This window comes from Chiloscyllium punctatum, chromosome 18 (assembly GCF_047496795.1).
Source record: "Chiloscyllium punctatum isolate Juve2018m chromosome 18, sChiPun1.3, whole genome shotgun sequence".
In the NCBI taxonomy this organism is placed as follows: domain Eukaryota; kingdom Metazoa; phylum Chordata; class Chondrichthyes; order Orectolobiformes; family Hemiscylliidae; genus Chiloscyllium; species Chiloscyllium punctatum.
The window spans coordinates 93492483-93513742 of record NC_092756.1 but is presented as its reverse complement, the minus strand read 5'-3'; the positions used below and the strand labels follow the sequence as shown (position 1 = coordinate 93513742).

The 21260-nt window shown below is 41.3% G+C and overlaps 1 protein-coding gene across 1 annotated transcript in view; it reads right to left on the bottom strand.

The window, feature by feature from the left end:
• LOC140489341 (vesicular glutamate transporter 1) overlaps window positions 1-18422 on the bottom strand; it is a 79579-nt gene extending 61157 nt beyond the window's left edge. Inside the window, exon 1 of the mRNA XM_072588798.1 lies at window positions 17773-18422. Within this exon, the coding sequence (XP_072444899.1) occupies window positions 17773-17834 (62 nt within the window). The 5' untranslated portion in view covers window positions 17835-18422. The remainder of the gene's footprint in view (window positions 1-17772) is intronic.
• Between the last annotated feature and the right edge of the window lie 2838 nt (window positions 18423-21260).

The window sequence follows — 21260 nt, the reverse complement described above, 5'->3', positions numbered from 1 at the left end:
CTTCACAAATCCTCTGGATCATTTTCCTGCTATAAGCACCAGCCTGAGACATAGATGGATGAACGTATTAATCTTAACAAAATTTCTTTGCCTTAAACCTACTTACTCAGTCTAACGACTTCTCTAACTCATTGTGACCAGTCCAGGAAAAATGGGTGTGCAAATAATGTGAATTTTCATATCCCACAATCTCCAATGATTCTTAGAATCAGAGTGGTCACAGTGCACTTTGTGATGGTCCTCTGTGTCAGTAATTCACCCAGTGTCGCTTCCCAGGCTTTTCCCTGTACTCCTTCAAATTTCTCCTTTTCAGCTAATAGCAAAGCAAATGTATTAATATCCTTCACTTTTATCAGTCTGGTATCCCTCAAAAGAACCACTTCATCATGGACTGCCTCAGCAACTATTCCTATTCTGGTTGACCACCTTCCTTTCTTGGGTCTACCCTAACCCTGAACTATAAAACTGTGCTACCGTTCTCACTTACAGATATAACCTCAGCTCTTCACAGCCAGCTAGATTCACCAAGGGAGACATGCCCCCTGGTTTATTCTCCCATAGTCCAATCTTGCTTCACTGCATTAAACAAACACAGCTTGTGATTTTTTAACCTCCCCCACTCTCCTCACTGCACTGAAGCACTTCTGGTCATGACCTCTTTTGAGTTCTTACTCGCCAGGTTTAGCAGTCTATTAATTCCGAGAACTTCTCCTGACTTCTAACAGCACAAAGGGTTCCAATTGCTATCGACCCCTTACTGAGCCTCTGACACAGAATCAGTTTAGATTAGGGACCCATGGGACAGCAAAGCTAACTTCGACACTCTTAACATGGAAGCTTCTGTGATCCCTCTTTCACATCTTCACTGACTTGCCTTGGAATTCCTCTTCAGTGACTCCTAAATTGACCTGACTGACCTATCACAAGCCTTGAAAAAGCCCCTCCCCTAAATGCTGGGCAGAATTTAGACGAGAGTAGAGCTGGAAAAGCACAGCAGGTCAGGCAGCATCCGAGGAGCAGGAAAATCGACGTTTTGGGCAAAAGTCCTCCATCAAGAATGAATCATTCATTCCTGATGAAGGGCTTTTGCCTGAAACATCAATTTTCCTGCTCCTCGGATGCTGCCTGACCTGTTGTGTTTTTCCAGCACCACTCTAATCTAGACTCTGATTTCCAGCATCTGCAGTAATCACTTTTGCCTTGCTGGGCAGAATTGAATGTTACAATTGAATGACATTTAATACAGTTTAATGATCTACTTTGAAAGCCAGGCTTGAACCTGTCTCCTTCTGAGGATGTCACCTAGACAGGGAACGAAATGTCTGCAGCGCAAATTCCCAGCTCGGCGAACAGAACCACAACAACTGTCTCCTTCCGTTTATCCTCTCTCTCCAGAATTAAATGGGTAATATATATTTGGTCATTTTAGCCTGTTCAGTAGCATGGACAATAACCACCCTTGTTTTTGAACGCACTGTTCTGCAGTAAGTCAAAATTCACCGAAACAGCACTGATGGAGGATCTGATTGTAAATATTCAAATCAATTTGCTCAGACATATTTCCAAAGTAGCGAAATCGACGTTTCGGGCAAAAGCCCTTCATCAGGAATCCTGATGAAGGGCTTTTGCCCGAAACGTCGATTTTGCTGCTCCTCAGATGCTGCCTGAACTGCTGTGCTCTTCCAGCAGCACTAATCCAGTATTTGCTTTCCAGCATCTGCAGTTATTGTTTTTACCATATTTTCAAAGTAGGTAGGATTTGAACCCAGGCCTCTATCCCAGAGATAGGGTTACTACCACTGTGCCTCAAGGGCACATGCACTGCTTTGCTAATTGAACTAGTTCTTATCAGAACAATGAACTCCTTCCAGCTCACCTGACCACTAGGATCAAAAGTTGTGCAAGTCTTCTCAACTCTGTCTGTGAGATGATTAATTTCCACACCATTTTTTGATTCAAACTTATTGAAACTTGAGACTCCATTTCTGCAGCTCCTTCTTCCAAATAGTGATTATTGTTGCAGTAAACTTGTTGCAGGCTCAAATCATCAGTTGAAGAGGTCAATTCGAACACCGGGGTCCAACTTCAGAATGCGTTGATCTGATTGTTAGCAAAGTTGTTACAAGGAGTGGGGAGGCTTTGATGTACTGTTAAGGTCACTGCACGAGTAATCCAGAGCTCCAGGATCATGCTTTAGGATCTTGTGTCATGGAGGTAGTGTCCTAATATTGGGTTTTGACCAGTGACGTGGAATTTCTTAGGTGGTCAATCACACCCGCTAGCTAGCAAATCCCCACGACGACCTTTGGGTTAAAACTTCCAGGTTCAAATCCCACCTGCCACGGCAATATGTCATAACAAGCCCAAGCAGAATGATTCACAACAAAACACCTGGCATGAGGATACAACTTTCGTGTGTACGGTCTCCCAAATCCACAATTATTGCTTTATTTAATCTCTAGACTTCAACAATGCACTGCTCCATTCAGTGCGGTAAAACTATCCTTTGCTCAATAGATATCACACACATACTTGTCGTCAAATTTCTGACAAAATCTCAGATCAATTTCTTGGTCTCATTTCCGATCCATATAGATCCCCAGGGAGTATCAAATAATCCCCTTAAACATCAGGTGAATTTTCAATACAAAAGGTGTTGTTCAGTGATTCTGAAAGGGAATTAATCTGACACCAGAAAACACAAAAGAACCGTAGCTGCCAGTGGAATTCAGTTCTTTGTATTTCAGGTGAATACAACCTGAGGCATTATCAATGTCAGCTTGTGTCAGCTTTCCATAACTTTGAAGGAACTTTGAGAATTAAAACTTCCATCAGCTAAAGAATCGAATGATTACTTTTGTAAAAGCCAGAAGGATGTGGATGCTCTGGGGAGGGTACAGAAATGGTTTACCAGGATGTTGCCTGGTACGGGGGAGAAAAGTTGGACAGACTGGACTTGTTTTCATTGGAATGCAGGAGGTTGGGGGGGGTGGGGGGTGGGGGGGGTGGGGAGGTGGGGTGCGACCTTATAGAAGTTTGTAAGATTGTGAATGGCATGGAGAGAGTGGAAAGTCAGGCTTTTTCCCAGGGCGGAGGGGTCAATTACTAGGGGACACAGGTTCAAGGTGCGGGGCGGGGGGATGTTTAAAAGAGATGTATGAGGCACGTTTTTCACACAAAGGGTGGTGTGTGCCTGTAATGCGCTGTCAGAGGAACTGGTGGAAGCAGACACAATAACAGCATTCAGGAAGCACCTGAACGAATACATGACTAGGAAGGGAATAGAAGGATATCGATCTTGTAAGTGAAGATAGTTTTAGTATGGAAGGGCAAAGTGTGTCAGCGCTGGCTTGATGAGCCAAAGAGCCTGTTCTCGTGTTGTAATGTTCTTTATTCTTTGTGCATCAAAATCAGAGGAATCATTAGAAAACGTACTGGCTAATCATTTATTGAAACAATTCTGCAGTGCTAACCAACCACATGACACCTTCAGAACTTTATCATACACACAGCGATGAGAATCCCCTCCTTCCTTTTAGCACTGGTCATTCATTCCAGAACCATCAAGGTAATAGAACAATCAAAGCCATCTCCAGTCATTGATTCCTTAGTTTTGGGCAGATATTCCTGGGATGAGGGCCTTCAGGTTAGATAAACAGAAGAAAGGAAATATAAAGACAGAATGTGCTGGAGAAACTCAGCAGGTGTGGCTGCATCTGTGGAGAGAGAAACAGAGTTAACTTTTTGAGTTTGATGCAATTCTTCTCCTGAACCAAAAGGGGCTGGATGGTAATTTGTTTTGTGCTGTTGACAGAGGGGAAGGAGAAATGGGTGGAGCTTATTGTGAGGGTGCCTGGAGTAAACAACAAGGAGAATCCTAATGGTGATGAAGGAGTGATAGAGATGTAAAGTGGGTGTAAATGAAGGCATAAAAGGAGGAAAATTAGTCCACTTTTCAGAGAGCAAGCTTAACAAGATACAAACAAAACGTGGCCAGGGAAAAATTGGGGAAGGTATGATAAATGGAGAGTAGAGCTTTGAAGTTGTGGAACTCAATATTGTGTCCTAGAGACTGTGAAGTGGGAGGTGGTTGTAGAATAGTGTAGTGATCATGCCATTGCACTGGTAACAGAGCTGCAGACGAATGCTCTTTGGATGTGGTGAAATCTGAATTCATTTTCAAAAAAGCAACTGCAATAGAAATGGTGACCTTCTCGCACTATTGATTTTCATTAAAAAGCAATTTGATTCAGTAGTGTCCATTAAGGAAAGAGATTTTCCAAAATGGCCTACATATAACTCCAAGGCGGTGTGGTTGAATTTTAATTGCCCCTTTGGCCTATAAAAATGAACAGTTAATGCTGGCCCACACTTCTGACACCCACATTCAACAAATGAATAAAAAAAAATTGGGATTTTCCTCCAGGGAGATGAGAAAGCTGAGAGGGTGTTTGATTGAGGTGTTTAAAATCATGAGAGGTCTGGGTCAGGGTATTTAGTGAGGAACAGTTCCCAAAAGTGAGTGCGTGAGGCCCCTTTTGGTCATGGCTGACCATGTGTTGCATCCTTTTTGCTCTAGTTTTTTGCCTCCCTGAAGCAACGGTGCTTGTGACTGAAGAGACCAAGGCTGGAGTGACACTCTTAGTCCCACGGGTCACAGCTGTATGTGGTCGTTGAACTCCCAAAAGTAAAATGGCCAAAACCTGGGTGGTAACCATTGTTGAAGTGAGTCATAAAAGAGCCAGAGAGGTGGGAATCCCAGGGGATGGAGTCCATTATCAAAGTCAATATGTCCTTCCCAGGCACCACACCTTCAGAATGATACATTGGCCATGGAGGGACTATAACACGTGATGCCTGCACTTTTGGGGTTCAGGTTTGTACAAATTAAGCCTGTCTTCACTAGAATTTAGAAGGTTAAAGGGTGATATGATTGAAAGCTTCAAGATAACGACGGGAAAGGTTAAGGTTGATAAAGATAAACAACTTCTAGTGGTAGGAGATTCTAGAACTAGGGAGCATAGTCTAAAAATTAGGACCAGATCATTCAGGAGAGATACTAGGAAGTACAGAAGGGCCAATAGAAGTCTGGAATTCTTTTCCATGAATGACAATGGATGTGAGATCAGTTGTTAATTTTAAATCTGGGATAGATAATGTTTTGTTAAGCAAAGATTTTAAGGAATATGGTTCAAAGGCAGGTATATGGAGTCAAGCCAGAGATCAGCCAGGATCTCATTGCATGGCAGCACAGGCTCGAGGGGCTGAATGGCCTTCTACTGTTCCTATCTATCTCTCCAACACCACTTTGATTTAGTTCCTCCCTCTTTTCTGACTCTTCCTCTATTTCTGTTGTTGTGGTACTGGGCTTGTAACTAGTTAGGGTGGGGGAAATAAAACCAAAGAGCCAGAGGTGACATGAGGATGCATTTTGTTATGCAGAAAGTAGTGAAGATCTGGAATGCACTGCCTGAGAATGTGGTGGGGCATTTTCAATGCTAGCTTTCAAAAAGCAATTGGATAATGTGCTGAAATGGTCATGCTTACAGGACTACAGAGAAAGGCACAGGAATGGAACTAATTTGTGTCCTTCACAGAGAGCTAGTATGAACCGAGTGGGCTGAGTGATCTCCTCATGCTGTACCCATTCTATGGAATGTTGGGCTAATGTTATACGCCGGTGCTTACAGTATAACATTGGGGTACCACCCTTCGTGGTAGGATATCCCACCTTTTAGAACCACAGGCCAAATTATTTGACTAGTACATTGTCTAATCCCAAAGGCAAGAGCATCATGGGTTGGATAGAGGCCTGTGATGAAGTGTAATTGGTGCCAGACAAAGTGGGTCTGGGTTTTTCTTGAGCACTGAAATATTAGACACCCTAAGGAGGAGAGCAATGGGGAGGTGGGGAGACTCTTTTCGAGGTCAGATACAGGGAATTACAAAGTTGGGGGAGAGATGAAGAAGGGGGCAAGGTGCAAAGGAGGGAAGGCACAATGTGGAGGGAGAAAGGGGCAAAGTGGAGGGGAGAGAGGGACAAGGTGGACGGGAGGGGGGCAAAGTGGAGGGCAGAGGGAGGCAAAGTTGATGGGTGGAGACAAACAAAGCGAAGGGGTGTAGTGAAATAAAGTACAAGGGAGAGCAAGGCAAAGTGGAGGGGAGTGAGGGACAAAATGGAGGAGGGAGAGGGGCAAAGTGGAGGGGAGTGAGGGACAAAATGGAGGAGGGAGAGGGGCAAAGTGGAGGGGAGTGAGGGACAAAATGGAGGAGGGAGAGGGGCAAAGTGGAGGGGAGTGAGGGACAAAATGGAGGAGGGAGAGGGGCAAAGTGGAGGGGAGTGAGGGACAAAATGGAGGAGGGAGAGGGGCAAAGTGGAGGGTGGAGAGTGACAACAAGGTGGGAGAGACACAAAGGGGTGGAGACCCCAGAGGGAGATACAGGGGAGTGCACAAGTGGGGCAAGGCATAAGGGAGTGCACAGGAGAGGAAGAGGCATTGTAGGGGAATGCACAAGGGAGATACACAAGACTGGCGGATGGGAGGAGGGTTTATTCTTTGAGGAACGGACATCCTTTCTGTCCGTTCATCAATTTTGGTGAAAATAAACAAATTCTTGCTCTGGCTGAGCATATTATGGTACACTGGGCCTTAAGTATCTCAATAAGGTCTAAAGATGAGCAGCTTAGTGGGCACTTTACATACCCCACACCCCTCTATATTGTGGAGAATGGGTCTGAGCTGGGATGGTCTTACGTCATATCATGTGTTCCTCTCTCTCAATAGTATTCCGTAACTGCAAACACCTAGCCTGTGATTTCTGGTCCCGTGTCTGAAAGTGATAATTTTTGCGCAAGTGTTGTCACCTTTCTCCATAACTCAGCTGTTGTGGCTTGCTGCCAATGCTTGGTGTTATTTGCTGCCTTCTCTCACATGTGCAGGCATCCCTCCCCATCCATTGTCTTCAGATTAAATTTTAAACAAATGACTGGAACTTGGAAATATTTCTTGATTGCCCTGGGGATCTCTTTAAATTGTGACTCTTAAAGGACTACTCTCACTCTTGAATTCAATGTGTGAGAAACGCCTCCTCAAAACATCCCCAACGATGCGAAAAATATACGCCTGGCTCAGGAAGGTGTTGTCAGAAGTCACATGACACCAGGTTATAGTCCAACAGGTTTATTTGAAATCACAAACTTTCAGAGTACTGCTCCTTTGTCGGGCAAAGTCTTCATCTGATGAAGGAGCGTCACTCCGAAAGCTTGTGATTTCAAACAAAGCACTTGGACTATAACCTGGAATTGTGTGACTTTTGACTTTGTCCACCCCAGTCCAACGCTGGCATCTCCACACAGGGAAATGTTGGACAGCTTTCTTCTCCTCAGTCATATTGTCTCTCTAACCATTGGATCAGGTCTTTAATGAGCCAATACACTTCACAATCTCAGGGCAAATTCATGAGTCTGTATCAAGCTCATATTATGCAAGTTACTCTGTCCTTTCAGGTCTCTCTCTTCACCATTCCAGAATAAGTATCATGTACATCGATTTCCTCATAAATCTTATGCTAATTCTGCTTTGAACTCTACATTTTATTTCCAATGCACTTACACAGTAGTGCTTTAAAGATGTGGACAATTGACATGAGAATAATGCAAGAGAAACAGCAAACTCTTAACTCTTCTCAAACTCTGCCAATCAATCATGGTCTATACCATTCAGTTTAGCTTTGTCACCTCAATGCCTTTGGATAAATGAATTACTCTGCGCACAAACGAATTGATCAACATCTTCCAGATTTTTCAAAACGCAGATGAATGAATTTCATCTACTGTATTCTACCCAGCCTCTTAATCTCAAGAAAACAGTCTTGCTTTAAGCCTGCTTATGTAATGCACCCTATTTTTAGCAGAAATCTCATTTAATTCATTGTGTCCTAATGACACAAACCGATCAAGACGTTGAAGTACTATGAATTTGCAGTTCCACTCTAATAACAGGAAGGAATATGATCTACACTCCAGCACATAACAGAACAATTCAGAATAGGGATAGAAGGTTTGCATACAAATACGGGTTGATAATTGCAATGCAGAACAGTAATAATATACTTTACATTCCAATATAACACAGGAATGCAGTCAATACTTAATTACAGAAAAGTGCTACAGCTGACACTTCAGTAAAGAACTATGTTGGGAGTTACAGTCTAATACAGGTAATTATTAGACTCTATAGACAAATAAATACAGTAATGGAGATTAAAGACTCCAATTACAGAAAACCATAATGGTCTGCATGCACAAAAGGAGAACATGTTCTAATATATTACACCACGAAAATACTGCAACATGAAGAGTACAAAACTGCAATTGGCAAAAGTGCTGAACATCAGGAGTCCACTTAGCCTAACTGCTCTTCACATCAAAGCAGTACTGGACCGAGTATGGTATAAGGAGCCTTAGCTAAATTAGAGTCAATGGCTATCACTGGTTAGAGCCACCCTTAGCAGAAAGAAAAACATCTATGGTTGCTGGAAATCAATGATCTCAGTTCCCGGGTACCTCTGCAGGAGTTCCTCATGGTAGTGATCTATACCCAACCATCATGAAGTCAGAAGTCACAAAATTCACAGAAGGTTGCACAATAGTTAGCACTACTGGCTTTTGTCAGATGTTAAAGCAGCCCTTGTCTGTTTGTGGTAAGAGTTGGACAACATTCCATCTTGGGCTTAGCAGAGACAAGTAACATTCGTATCACAAGTGCCAGACAATGACTATCTCTAACAAGACAGAATCTAACCATCTCCACTTGCTGTTCCATAACCTTATAAACTCTGAATTCCATCACTTTAAACAGACGGAAGTTTATTGTTGGAGGTCAGAGGCCAGCAATTCTGTCTTCCCCATGCTTGCCCAAAAACCACACAGTCAGAAACATGAAGGAATATTCTCCACCTCCCTGGATGGTGCAGATCTAGTGACACTCAAAAGCTCACAGTATTTAGGACAAAGCAGTCAACTTGACTGGCACCATATCCACCACCTTCAGCATTCACTCCCTCCATCACTGATGCACTGTGGTAGCAATGTGCACCATTCACAAGATACACTCCAGCAATTAACAATGGCATCTGAATGCATGACCTCTATCATCTTAGAAGGACAAGTGCAACAGATTCATGGCACCAAGTGCAACAGATTCATGGCACCACCAACAGCTGCAAGTTTCATAGAACATAGAACATAGAAGAATACAGCGCAGTACAGGCCCTTCGGCCCTCGATGTTGCGCCGATCAAAGCCCACCTAACCTACACTAACCCACTATCCTCCATATACCTATCCAATGCCCGCTTAAATACCCATAAAGAGGGAGAGTCCACTACTGCTACTGGCAGGGCATTCCATGAACTTACGACTCGCTGAGTGAAGAACCTACCCCTAACATCAGTCCTATATCTACCCCCCCTTAATTTAAAGCTATGCCCCCTTGTAATAGTTTCCCTTTGGATCACACAAACTCATGACTTGGAACCATGTTACCACTCCTGTCACTGGGTCAAAATCCTTTACACAAGGACTGCTGGCGTATCTATATCGCATTGACTACTGCAGTTCAAGATGACAGTTCATTTCCACATTATCAAGGATGATTAGGAATGAACAATGAATACTGACATGTTCAGTGATGTCAACATTCCATGAATGATTAATAAAAATAAAAGATGTACCGAGGGGAACTAGAACTATCAATGGAATTTGACTTTATTTACTGTTAATGAAATGAGGCTTGAATCCAACTGTTCACAAGACATAACCAAGATGCAAAATCATTGTTCTAGTTAACCAAATTATTATGCACTTAACGTACACATAAATAAACAAAACCTGGATAAAGTGTGCACAGGAATAATGTGAAAGGTTATTTTCAAAAGGTGAGTTAATACGTCATAAGTTAGTTTGCTCCAGCTGCCCTTCAATAACTTTAGTTCAGTTTCAGTCAATTTTACTTTGAAAGCTAGAATCTATATGATGGATACAAATACCCTTTTACATCTGGGCAGCTATCATATTAGAAAGCCAATTACAATGCAAGCATACTCCAAAAATCTTGTTGATTAATTGGGTACTGGCAAAAATAATTACTGATTCGTATAATTAAAATCTTGTGCACTGATTAATTTTTGATGAATTGTAAATATGTGCACCAAAAATTTTCTGTAGTTTATCACCCCTGTAATTGTATTATGTGCAAATAAATTGCATAATTAATTTTAACCTGAACACTTTTTTTTGTCAATATGCTGTGTTGTCTGTTAGAGTAGTTAGCAAGGCATTTTGCACAGCCTTTAGTAAAAAGGCAACCATTAACCCTTTGACTCCCTATAACTGTCACTGGGTTTGATTCTGTGGTAGACAATTTGATTGGACAGTGTTATAGACATACACAGCAGAACATGTGTTGCCAAATCTCGAAACCTTCTACTGTCATGGACAATTTGATGGACATTATCAATTCCATTATCAATTCTTTAAAAGTAATTTAAAACTTTATTTTTTGTTATCTTTAATTAAATGCATTCAATGATCCCTTTAAGTGATGAGCTATTCATTTATACTTGTATCAAAGTTCCATAAATGCCACAAGTTCCCTACTTCCATGAAGCAATCAATTTCAGTGGGGGCCTGTTCTGCTTTGAAGATGCCACAAAGAGATGGAAATATGGTGCACATAGGATTGGAATACTAGGTGCTGTTCTGCCATTTCCATTTGCACATTATCCTGTTCTTGGGCAGTGTGGAAGTATAAGTTAACTCTGCATCCTGGATGAATTTAGATTCATATGAGACTAGATTCTCTTACAGAATCTGAATATTTGTCAAGAAGTTGAAACTTTTGGCATTGTCAAACTCTTTAAAAAATTAATTAAACAATAAAAAGATTACCATACTCTTTCAGTTCTGAGAGCTAACTCATGATGGTTTAACCTGAGGGTCACCACACCTGGGCAAGGGGAGAGGTTGAGAAGGAGAGTCCTTCATAGCAACCACAAGTAGTGTGAGATTAGAACACATACCATTGGCTTCACAGATCAGCCAATCATTTGAGCTAACAGACCCCCAGCAGCTATTCAGCTCAATAGGAGGGATAAGGTGACAAATTACTTGTCCAACAGGAAAAAAAAAGACAACTTCACTATTGAGACTGATGGACCCACACATTGGGGAACCATTTTGGACAATTATCTCTCAGTGTATGTTTTAACTCCCCTTTAAATAGAAGTGATATTGCATTTAATTCGATAATGGAGTCATGTATTTGCGTGAAATATATAATCATTAATGTCTAATAGTCTGCTGACAGCACTTTGTATACAATTGTCTCCTTTGGCTTTATGTGTACAATATCTATCCCCATATCTTTGTTTAAATTCATAATACATTTGTTGGGTTGAAATCAGGAACTCTGTCTGACAGCATCATCAATTTATCTTCATCTGCAGCAGTTCCGGGTAGAAGACAGCCATCAATATTTCCAATTATTGTAAAGATCAAACCACGGTTGTATGGTAATTTAGAAGAACAGAATGGTGTGCACAACCCATGTGGGGACTTTTGGGTTTTTAGATGGTCATACAGCATTGAGGGAACATTAGCTACCATAACCTTATCAAGAACATCTAGGGATGAACAATAAATGCCAATCTTAATGATACCCAGACTCTGGAAAATGATGAACCAGGATCTACACAGAATCACAACAATTTAGATTGCAAGTACAGTAACGTATTATGAAGACAAATAGAATGCAGGACATTGTTGCAAGGGGGATGGAGGGTGGGGTGAAGTATGAAAATGGAGACGTCTTACTACAGCTGTAGAGAGCATTGGTGATGCAGCATCTTAAGTATGTTTCAATCTCATAAGGTAAAAGGAAAATATTTGCTTTAGAAATGATTCAGTAATGATTCTCTTCTGAAATGAAGGGGTATACATTATAATGAAAGGTTGAGAGGTTTGGGCCTATAATGATTTAGTGCTTAGAAGGATGAAGGGCAATTTTATTAAAACATTTAAAATCCTGAGGGATTTTGATAGAGTAGATGTTATGAGGATGTTTTTCCCATTGGGGGAATGTATAACTAGGGGACACAGGTTACAAATAAGGTATTTCTCATTTAAGATGGCAATGAGGTCAAATTTCTTCTCTCAGAAGCAATCCTGGTAAAACCCTGATTTATGTGGTACATTGGGTGAAATAATGGCACTGTGGTTAGCACTGCTATCTCCCATCAGCAGCGACTTGGGCTCAATTCCAACCTTGGGCACTATCTGTGTGGAGTTTGTATTTTTTTTCCCTATGAACGCATGGGTTTCTGCTGCATGTTCTGGTTTCCAGAGTGCAAAGATGGGCTGGTTAAATGGATTGGCTATTCTAAAATTGCCTCATAGTGTCCAGGGAAGTGCGAGCTAGATGGGTTGACAATGGTTAATGCAGGGTTATGGGGACAGGATAGGTGTGGAAGCAGTTCTTTTTAGTGCAGACTTGATAAGCCAAATAGCCTTTGTTTTAGAAGGTCATTTGTCTGCCCAGGGAGCAATGGATTGAAGATATTGAGGCTGAGTTAGACAGATTTTCGATTGCTGAGGGAGTCAAGAGTTATGGAGGGTGGCACAGATCAAAAAATGCAATTAATACAAAGTAAAATCAGCTGTGATGCTATTAGTGATGGAGCAGGATCATTGGGCCGAATGCTATTTAATAAAATGTTATTCTATTAAAAATGAAGGGGAGGTGTCCCAGTTAATAGTCAACTCTCACCTAACATCATTAAAACAAATTACCTGGTCATTGTATACAGATATTGATGAGATATCGCTCTGCAACATTGGTTGCTCTATTTCCTACACTTAAAGAAAATACTGCGTGATTGGCTGTAGAGTGCATTGGAAGGTCCTGCGATGGAGGAAGATGCTACATAAATGTAATTTCATTCTTCCATTCAGAATTGCAAGTTTTCCCATTGTGATTAGCAAAATTAGAGAGATAGCTGTCAATGTTAAACGGCTCCTGAAGAAAGAGATATACATTCCTCGATAGATTTCCCTTGGGCTGTTCTCTGATCTGAACCTGTGCAAAGCAAGAATCCACCATTTTTTAAAAAACTCCTTTCCTGGAATATTAACATTATTGACAAATCCACTTATATTGTAGCCTGTCCCTTGGTTGTCCTTGAGAAGGCTGTGATGAACTGCCTTGCTGAACTATTGTAGTTCCTGTGGCGTTGGTACCGCCTAGTGCTGTTAACTAGGGAGTCGCAGTACCTTTACTTAGTGAAAGTTGAAAAATTGACAACCTGACTCAACCATAGCTTTCAGTTAATTATTAATAGGGCCAGTTTATTTGCCTCGATATTAACATATATACTCTATAATATATACATATATACATATATATATATAACTATATTAGGGCATCACGGTGGCTCAGTGGTTAGCACTGCTGCCTCACAGCACCAGGGTCTCAGGTTTGAATCCAGCCTCAGGCAGACTGTGTGTCAAGTTTGCACATTCTCCCTGTGTCTGTGTGGGTTTCCTCTGGGTGCTCCGGTTTCCTCCCACAGTCCAAAGATGTGCAGGTCAGGTGGATTGGCCATGCTAAATTGCCCGTAGTGTTAGGTGCATTAGTCAGAAGGAAATGGGTCTGGGTGGGTTACTCTTTGGAGGGTCAATGTGCACTTGTTGGGCTGAAGGGCCTGTTTCCACACTGTAGGGAATCTACAAAATAACTCCCATATACCAAAGACAATAGGTTGGGTTTGTTTTCCTTGATAGACAGGCAGGAGGCTGGAAGAACACAGCAAGCCAACAGTCAATGTTTCTTCAGGGGAGATCAGATTGAGGTACACACAATTACGAGAGACATAGACAGATTGTGAGAATCTTTTCTCCATGGCAGATGTGTCTAAGATCAGAGGGCCTAGGTTTCAAGGCAAGGAGCAAGTGATTTAAAGGAGATCTGAGAAAAAAATAAACACTCATGAATATGGAACATGCTGCCTGAGGAGGGTGTAGGAGCAGGTACTCTTGCAATGTTTACGAAGCATCTGGATGAGCCAGGGCTAAATAGGGTATGTACCCAGAGCAGGTAACTGGGATTAATATAGTTTGCTGAGGGAGTCAAGAGTTACGGGGGTGACACAAAGAGACAAAATGTAACTAATACTACCATCAAATCAACCGTGATGCTATTAGTGATGGAGCAGGATCATTGGGCTGAATGCTATTTAATAAAGTTCTATTGCTGTTTGTTGGTCAGCATAGACATGACGGGTGAAGTGTCTGTTTCCGTGCTGCATGACTCTATGCAGAAAATATTGACTCCTAAAAAGTCACTCTAATGGTCTATTTCCACATTTGCTTTTCTTGGCTTTGCGCGTGTTACAAAAGTTAAATCGTCCTCTAGGCATGGGAGAAAGATTACAGACAGGAATCCAATTGTAGAGTTTGACAGATTACATTTGTACTCTTTTACTGGTCAAGGTCGGGAATCTATTTGAAAACATTAGGTACTTGACAAATGAAGGATGCTCAGAGATGGATCACCAAAAAGGTTTGAACTGGTACAAGATTGACGCCGTGAATTCGGGACATCAAGGGCTCAATCACATAGCCTGGTAATCGGCTCTCTCCCTGTCCTGTCTCCCCCCCCCCCACCGCAGACTTGGTCATGTGAATAGTCATCTTGTCCCGGTACCATGAATAATTCACCAATCTATTCATCAAGGATAATCCGCGCCATCAACGATAAATATGACTTTGGAATTAAATATTATGCGAGCTTTGATCTTCAACAGAAGAAGTGTCATTGGACCCGAAACATTAACGCTGTTGTCTCTCTCCACAGATGCTGTCAGACTTGCTGAGTTTCTCCAGCAATTTCTGTTGTTTCAATATTACATTGGGCTGTAGGGCGCCCAGTTGGATAAATATGTCCTTTGTACATGGTCTGTTTACCTGAATGGACTGATAGATAAATGAATCCTGTTTCTTCCCATTAAAAGGCGCCAGTTTCTGTCAAGATCACAGACCCAGGTCTGGGCACAGAGGGGAACAGGGAAGGGTAAGTAAGTGATGTACTCTGCCTTTCAAATCTCATTGGAACACATAGACAACTCACAGCTCTGACCTATACACAAACACGTCCAATAATTCAACTTGATTGTATGCAAATGAAATCTGTCCAGCCCATAACAGATCGATTACATTAATTATTAACGATTGTCATTAATATTCGCTGAACTTTGTCCAATTTACAATATTCTTATGAGACCACTGACAATTTAATTAAGTCTTGCAGACTTCAAAGAATTATTTTATTCGGCGTTGATATCGAATCTTATTTACCTATCTTTGCCCAGGGATATTTCACATGGAAGTTAGGGAGCAAATGTTGCTCCGATTGAAGGAATATTTCAGGGTCGCCCAGGCGTCAATTTTCGTTCGAATTTCAGGAAGGCGGAATTCCTGGGCTCCTGGCAACGAACAAACCTAGGCTTTATGATGGGCCACTGTTCAGGGAATTGCCTTTACCCCAGAAAGATAATGTCCCCGAGCCTCCCAAACCGACGAGCCCAGATCTAACGAAATTTGGAAAGTGGAAATTTAGCGAACGGCGTTCAGCTTGCAAATTGACAGAACCAGTTCTGTTCTGCAATTTCCGCTGCAAATGAAGGGGATTCCCCGTTTGAAAACAGCAAAAGGCGACGGGAAAATTCAGTATTTTATTTCTGTCAAGTAATTTAAGTATGCTAAATAATTTAAGCACTCCCACTGGCGCCTGTTAAACACTGAAGCGGCCAATCCCCCTCAGATTTCCTCCCAGATCAATTTAATTCTAGTTGGAAATTAAAATCCTCTTCTTCTGTAGGAAACGGGGTGCTGCAAAACTTTCTGGAGCCGGTTCCGAAATGTTTTAATGCAACAAAGAGGCGCTAGATATGGGATCGTTCTGTTCTCGAATGCCAGCACTCCCCCAACGCGCTGAAATATTAATAAATGATCATTTATACATGAACGAGGACTGTTCAGCCACTGCTGGGATTTGAGAGAGGCGAACAATGTACACAAGCACTCAGAAAATCGTAGGTTCAATGCATATTTATTCAGAGTTCGCTTGCTGCTTTGGTCAGGAGCAATTTCAAATGTGTTCCCCCTTCCAAAAGTACAATTTGAAAAAGAAGCTCAACCCCGTGTCGAACCCACGAGTCGGATTAAATCTATGATGTATTTTTAAGGCTATCACAGTAATCACTCTCTGTCCATCATAAGTATATCCCATCCTGCTGGACGTATAGGTGCAGATTAATCAAAGCAGAAATGGCTTTGTACAAATTCTCCTTTAAAAATCTATTTTGTCTGTGTGTGTGTAATTGTACAGAGCTGAAATACACAGAGGGTAGGGGAGGGGAGCAGAATGCGTTTTATTATCATCAGCTGGAGACAATCCACACAACACGAATTTCAGTAATGTCAGCAAAGGGATAAAAAAAATATAGAGGAGCAAGTTACTGCAGATTCTGGAATCCAGCATTTGTTGTTTTCAACAAAACAATTGGAAATCTCTTCAAATAACTGCATACTTAAACGGAGTGGACAAAAGGGTTTCAAACAATTTTTGATTATTCAACCAAAATCAGACCTTTAAATTCCAACGAACCATAAGCTCATGTTCATTTTACAATGAAGGAAGACAGATAAATATTTGGAAGGAAGCACGTTATGGTTTAATCGCTCCCACCTTCGCCCAGTGCCCACTAATTCAGAGATAATCAATGTGAAGAAAGCACAGACTCAATAAAACCTTTTGTTGAGTTGCTTGTGAAATGATTGCAAAGTGATACGGATTAAATCCGAATGTCCGCGACCCTGCGTCTGGGCAGAGTCCCCTGCACTGCATTCTCCTTCACTCTGATATAAAGTACACTGCGGGTAAATTCTTCCTGTCCAGTCATAGCAAGGCCCTGTTTGACTTTGTGAAAGAGCGGACGTGCCCTTGCTGATTGGTCAAGGAGACATCTTTGGTCTTTTTAAAAATCATTTTGGGAGGCGCGTTTGATTGTGGAAATTGTGTTTAGTTGTTTGGAAAGGTGCAGATTGGGAAGGTGACAAAATGTCCAGTACACTGGCGGATGGGCTTGTAATGATGCACCGATGAATTGCAAAAGTATTAACCGAGAGCCGCGTGTTCGAAAACAAAATGCAGGAATTAGAGCGGCAGGACAGGAACCCGATATATTTGCATTTAACTTCAAATGTTGCATTTACTTCTGGTTTCCGATTCTAATCCGCTTCATAACAAACGCATCGTGTAACGAATATGTATTTTAAAAATCTAATCGAACGAATGCCCAAGATTATATTGGTTTTATATTTTTAAAGAGTTTTCACTGAAAGACATTGGTAGGGAAAGCTCGGGTCCATGCAAAATGTTTCTCGGAGAATTTTTTTTGTCGCTGAAGGTAATATGGAAAGGAGAGAAACAATAAAGACACGGGATACAAAGACAATTACCCGAGAAATTTAATTAGAAGCAAATATTAACACTTCATTTCAAACAGTGAAAAAAAAGGAGCCCCAACAGCTTTGAATGATAAAGAAACCACAAGAGCGGCTATGCAACGAACAATCATTTTTGATTAATATTTATATCCAACGATGTATGAATTATTTGCAAAGATTTTTATGAGGGGTTAGGAACAAACTCACCTGTGTAGGCTCCCCAAGGTGTCCCCTGCTAATTTCTTCAACTGTTCTTTCCTTATCTCCATAACTCCGACCAATAACGTTAACCAGCGATGTTATTCTAAGCGGAGCACCTTAAAACAATCCCAATTCCAATCATCACGGAGCTGAAGGCCGGCTGCTCTACTACAATACTCCCAAGAAGTTTGAGAAAAGTGACTTTTTTTTTGCCAGTGTCCTTGGCGTTATCTATTGATTTATGGCAGCGGAGAAATAGCGCGCCCCGTGGACCAGATTGTAAAATAGAAACATGTTTCTCTTCCTGCAGACTACATGTGATCAAGCCACATTTGATTGATCCATACTATCACGGATCAGCCGGTGGTGGTGGGGGCTGTCCAACCCTTGCACCCCCAAGTGTATGGAATGTTTCATTAGAGTTGGGGAGCGTCTTTAGATTGAAAAGTGGCCCAGGTGAAGTTGCGGAGTGGGTTCGTGTGTATAATTCAGCACCGAACCTGCTGGACAGCTCACAGCGCGTATTTCAGCACCATGGCTAGCTCACGCCCTTGCCTCGCCCTCTCCCACCTTCTGAAACTTTTCAGACAGCGGGTAAATACGTAATTCCAGAGTCTGGGCTTAGCCTGAAACTTCATGGCGTTTGCCAAGGGTTTGCTGTGTCTTGCCATCGCTCATCGCTTTAGTTGACGAACGCAGTTTCTCATTGGGTGTCCGCCCTGGCAATCACTGATAGCTGGCTGGATTGGCTTCCGAAAGTGGATGCTATGGTAACCAACTGAGATTTGATCATCTTAACTGCTGGGAACATATGGTCACACAATACAGGCTGGTGGTGTGAAGTAATGCACCTATCTATCTGTGTATCTAGACACAAAGAATGTTTCTGCTCCTGGCAGTGTCCGCAATCTGGGGCCTTAAATATAAGACCATCGCTGATAAATCCAGTTATGAATTCAGGAGAAACCTCTTTAGTCAGAGAGTGGTAAAAATATAGCAATCGCTTCCCTAGGGTGTGGTTGAAATAAATTTCCGAGAGCCATTTAAACAGATGCTAAACAAATATATGAGGAAGAATGGAGGAATAAAAGAAAATGTTGATAATGTGAAATGAGCTAGGATGAAACGTGGACGAGCATAAACATTGGTATTGATTAATTGGATTGAGTGTTCTCTTTTTGTGCTGTTAATTCTTGGCAATTCGTATTCATCAAATTATCCATCCATCTATCCAACTATTTTTGATAAGTACTACACCTAATTCAAGATTTAAGTATCTTGGTTTCCAAAGCATTCCAAATAAAATGTTCATGTAGTGTAAGGATATCATTTTTGGACTATTGAGTACAGTGTCTGGATTAGTGGTGCTGGAAGAGCACAGCAATTCAGGCAGCATCCAAGGAGCTTCGAAATCGACGTTTTGGGCAAAAGCCCTTCATCAGGAATAAAAAGTGATCCAGCATTCCCTCATGTCAGCAGTGGCTCAGTTGATATTGCTTTTCCTTCTGAATATGAAGGCTTTCTGTTTCAGCTCCACTTAGCAAAAAGATCAACATTCCATTGCCAATATTGAATGAATGCTGCACTAGTGGAGGTGCCATCTTTTGACTGTGATGAAGCCCCTAAATGTTCTCTCAAGTTACTGCTCACTATTCTACACAGACCACTCACGATTTTGAACACCTCTATTAAATTCCCACCGAGCCCTCCAATGTAAACAGGCCTAACCTCGCTAACCGATCTTCACAACTGAAGACCCTCTTCTCCAGAATCATTCATGTGAATGTTTTCTGTGGTACCTCCAATTTTTAACACTTTTATAAACCTGTCCATCCATTGGAAGGATTTGTGCACATGATGAAAGGTTATGAATCTGAAATACCAACTCTACTTATCTTTCTGACAATGTTGGTTAATGCTAGATTATTTCCAACATTTTAAATCTGGAAGTAAAAGGTTCTATTTCACAAAGGAATGAGGAAGAGTTCCAAGATGCTCTAGCTGATATTTAGCTTTTAATTTAAAAAATCATAAAACAAGATAATCTGTTTATGATCATATTGATGTGGGAACTTGATGTGTGCACATTGTTGCTATGATTCCTAATTTATAATATTGATGATACTTCAAAAGTACTTTATTGACTGTGGAGCACTTTGGAATGTCCAGTTGTCATGACACAACCTGTATAGTGTAAATGCAAGTACTTCATTCTCCTTCTTATAAGAGAATCAAATATCATCAATTTTTGTTCTGAAGTGAATTCATTGTTGATAAATGTTTCTCTGGATTGCAATGCATATTCAATGCACAATAACTCCCAGGTAGACTCTGATTTTTCATGTGAGATTTAAAAGTTATGACTGAATCTGCTTCCACATATCCTAAAGTTTGCAGACCATAGCAAGCTGGATTCGAAATAATCTCCTTATCTCTTTCTTGGTTCTTTTGCAAACTTTCTTCTATGAATTTAAATTCCACCATCTGCCACAGTGGGATTTGAAACCACTTTCCCAGACCATTACACCTGAATCTCTAGTCCACATTGCATTGCCACAATCTCCATCAAATTTGGGGTGACGGATTTAGCCTATGAGGAGAGAATAGGCTCAGCCTACATTCTTCAGAATTTTGAGGAATAAGAAAGTCTTATTGACAGATACGAAAATTCTTAAAGGGCTAGCCAGGGCACATATTAGGAAGATATTTCACTGATTGGAGAGATCCAGAAGTGATGCAAGCAAGCAACAAGAATAGGCTACAACCTCTGGGATCCTCTTCACCATTTAATAAGATTAAGGTTGATCTGATTATAACATCAAATCTGCATTCCTGTCTATCCCTGATAACCTTTTACCCCACTGGCGTACAAAACAATCTATCCAGCTTTGTCTTAAAAATATTCAAAGACTTTGTTTCCACCACATTTTCAGGAAGACAATTCTAACTCTCTGAAGGAAAAAAAACAGCGTAACCTCTGATTTTTAAGCCCTAATTTTGGATTGTCCCATGAAGGAAAACATCCTTTCCACAACTACTATGTTAAGAACCCTCAGTAATTTATGTATTTCAATCAAGTCACTTGTTACTTTTCTAGACTCCTGTAGATGTGTATCTAGTCTGTCAAACTTGCCTCATAAGACAGCCCACCTATTCCAGATAAGGTAAAAACAATGACTGCAGATGCTGAAAATCAAATACTGGATTAGTGGTGCTGGAAGAGCACAGCAGTTCAGGCAGCATCCGACGAGCAGCGAAATCAACGTTTCGGGCAAAAGCCCTTCATCAGGAAATATTCGGGGGGTTAATAAAATAATGAGGATGCTAGAAATCAGAAACAAAAACAAAAAAAAAACTCAGCTGGTCTGGCAGTATCTCTAGACAGAAAGCAAAGCTTCAAGTCCAGTTATCCTTCTTCAGAATAGAGTTCTAAATTAGTTGGCAAACATTATCTGCTTCAAATGCATTTGCATCCTTCCCTAAATATGGTAACC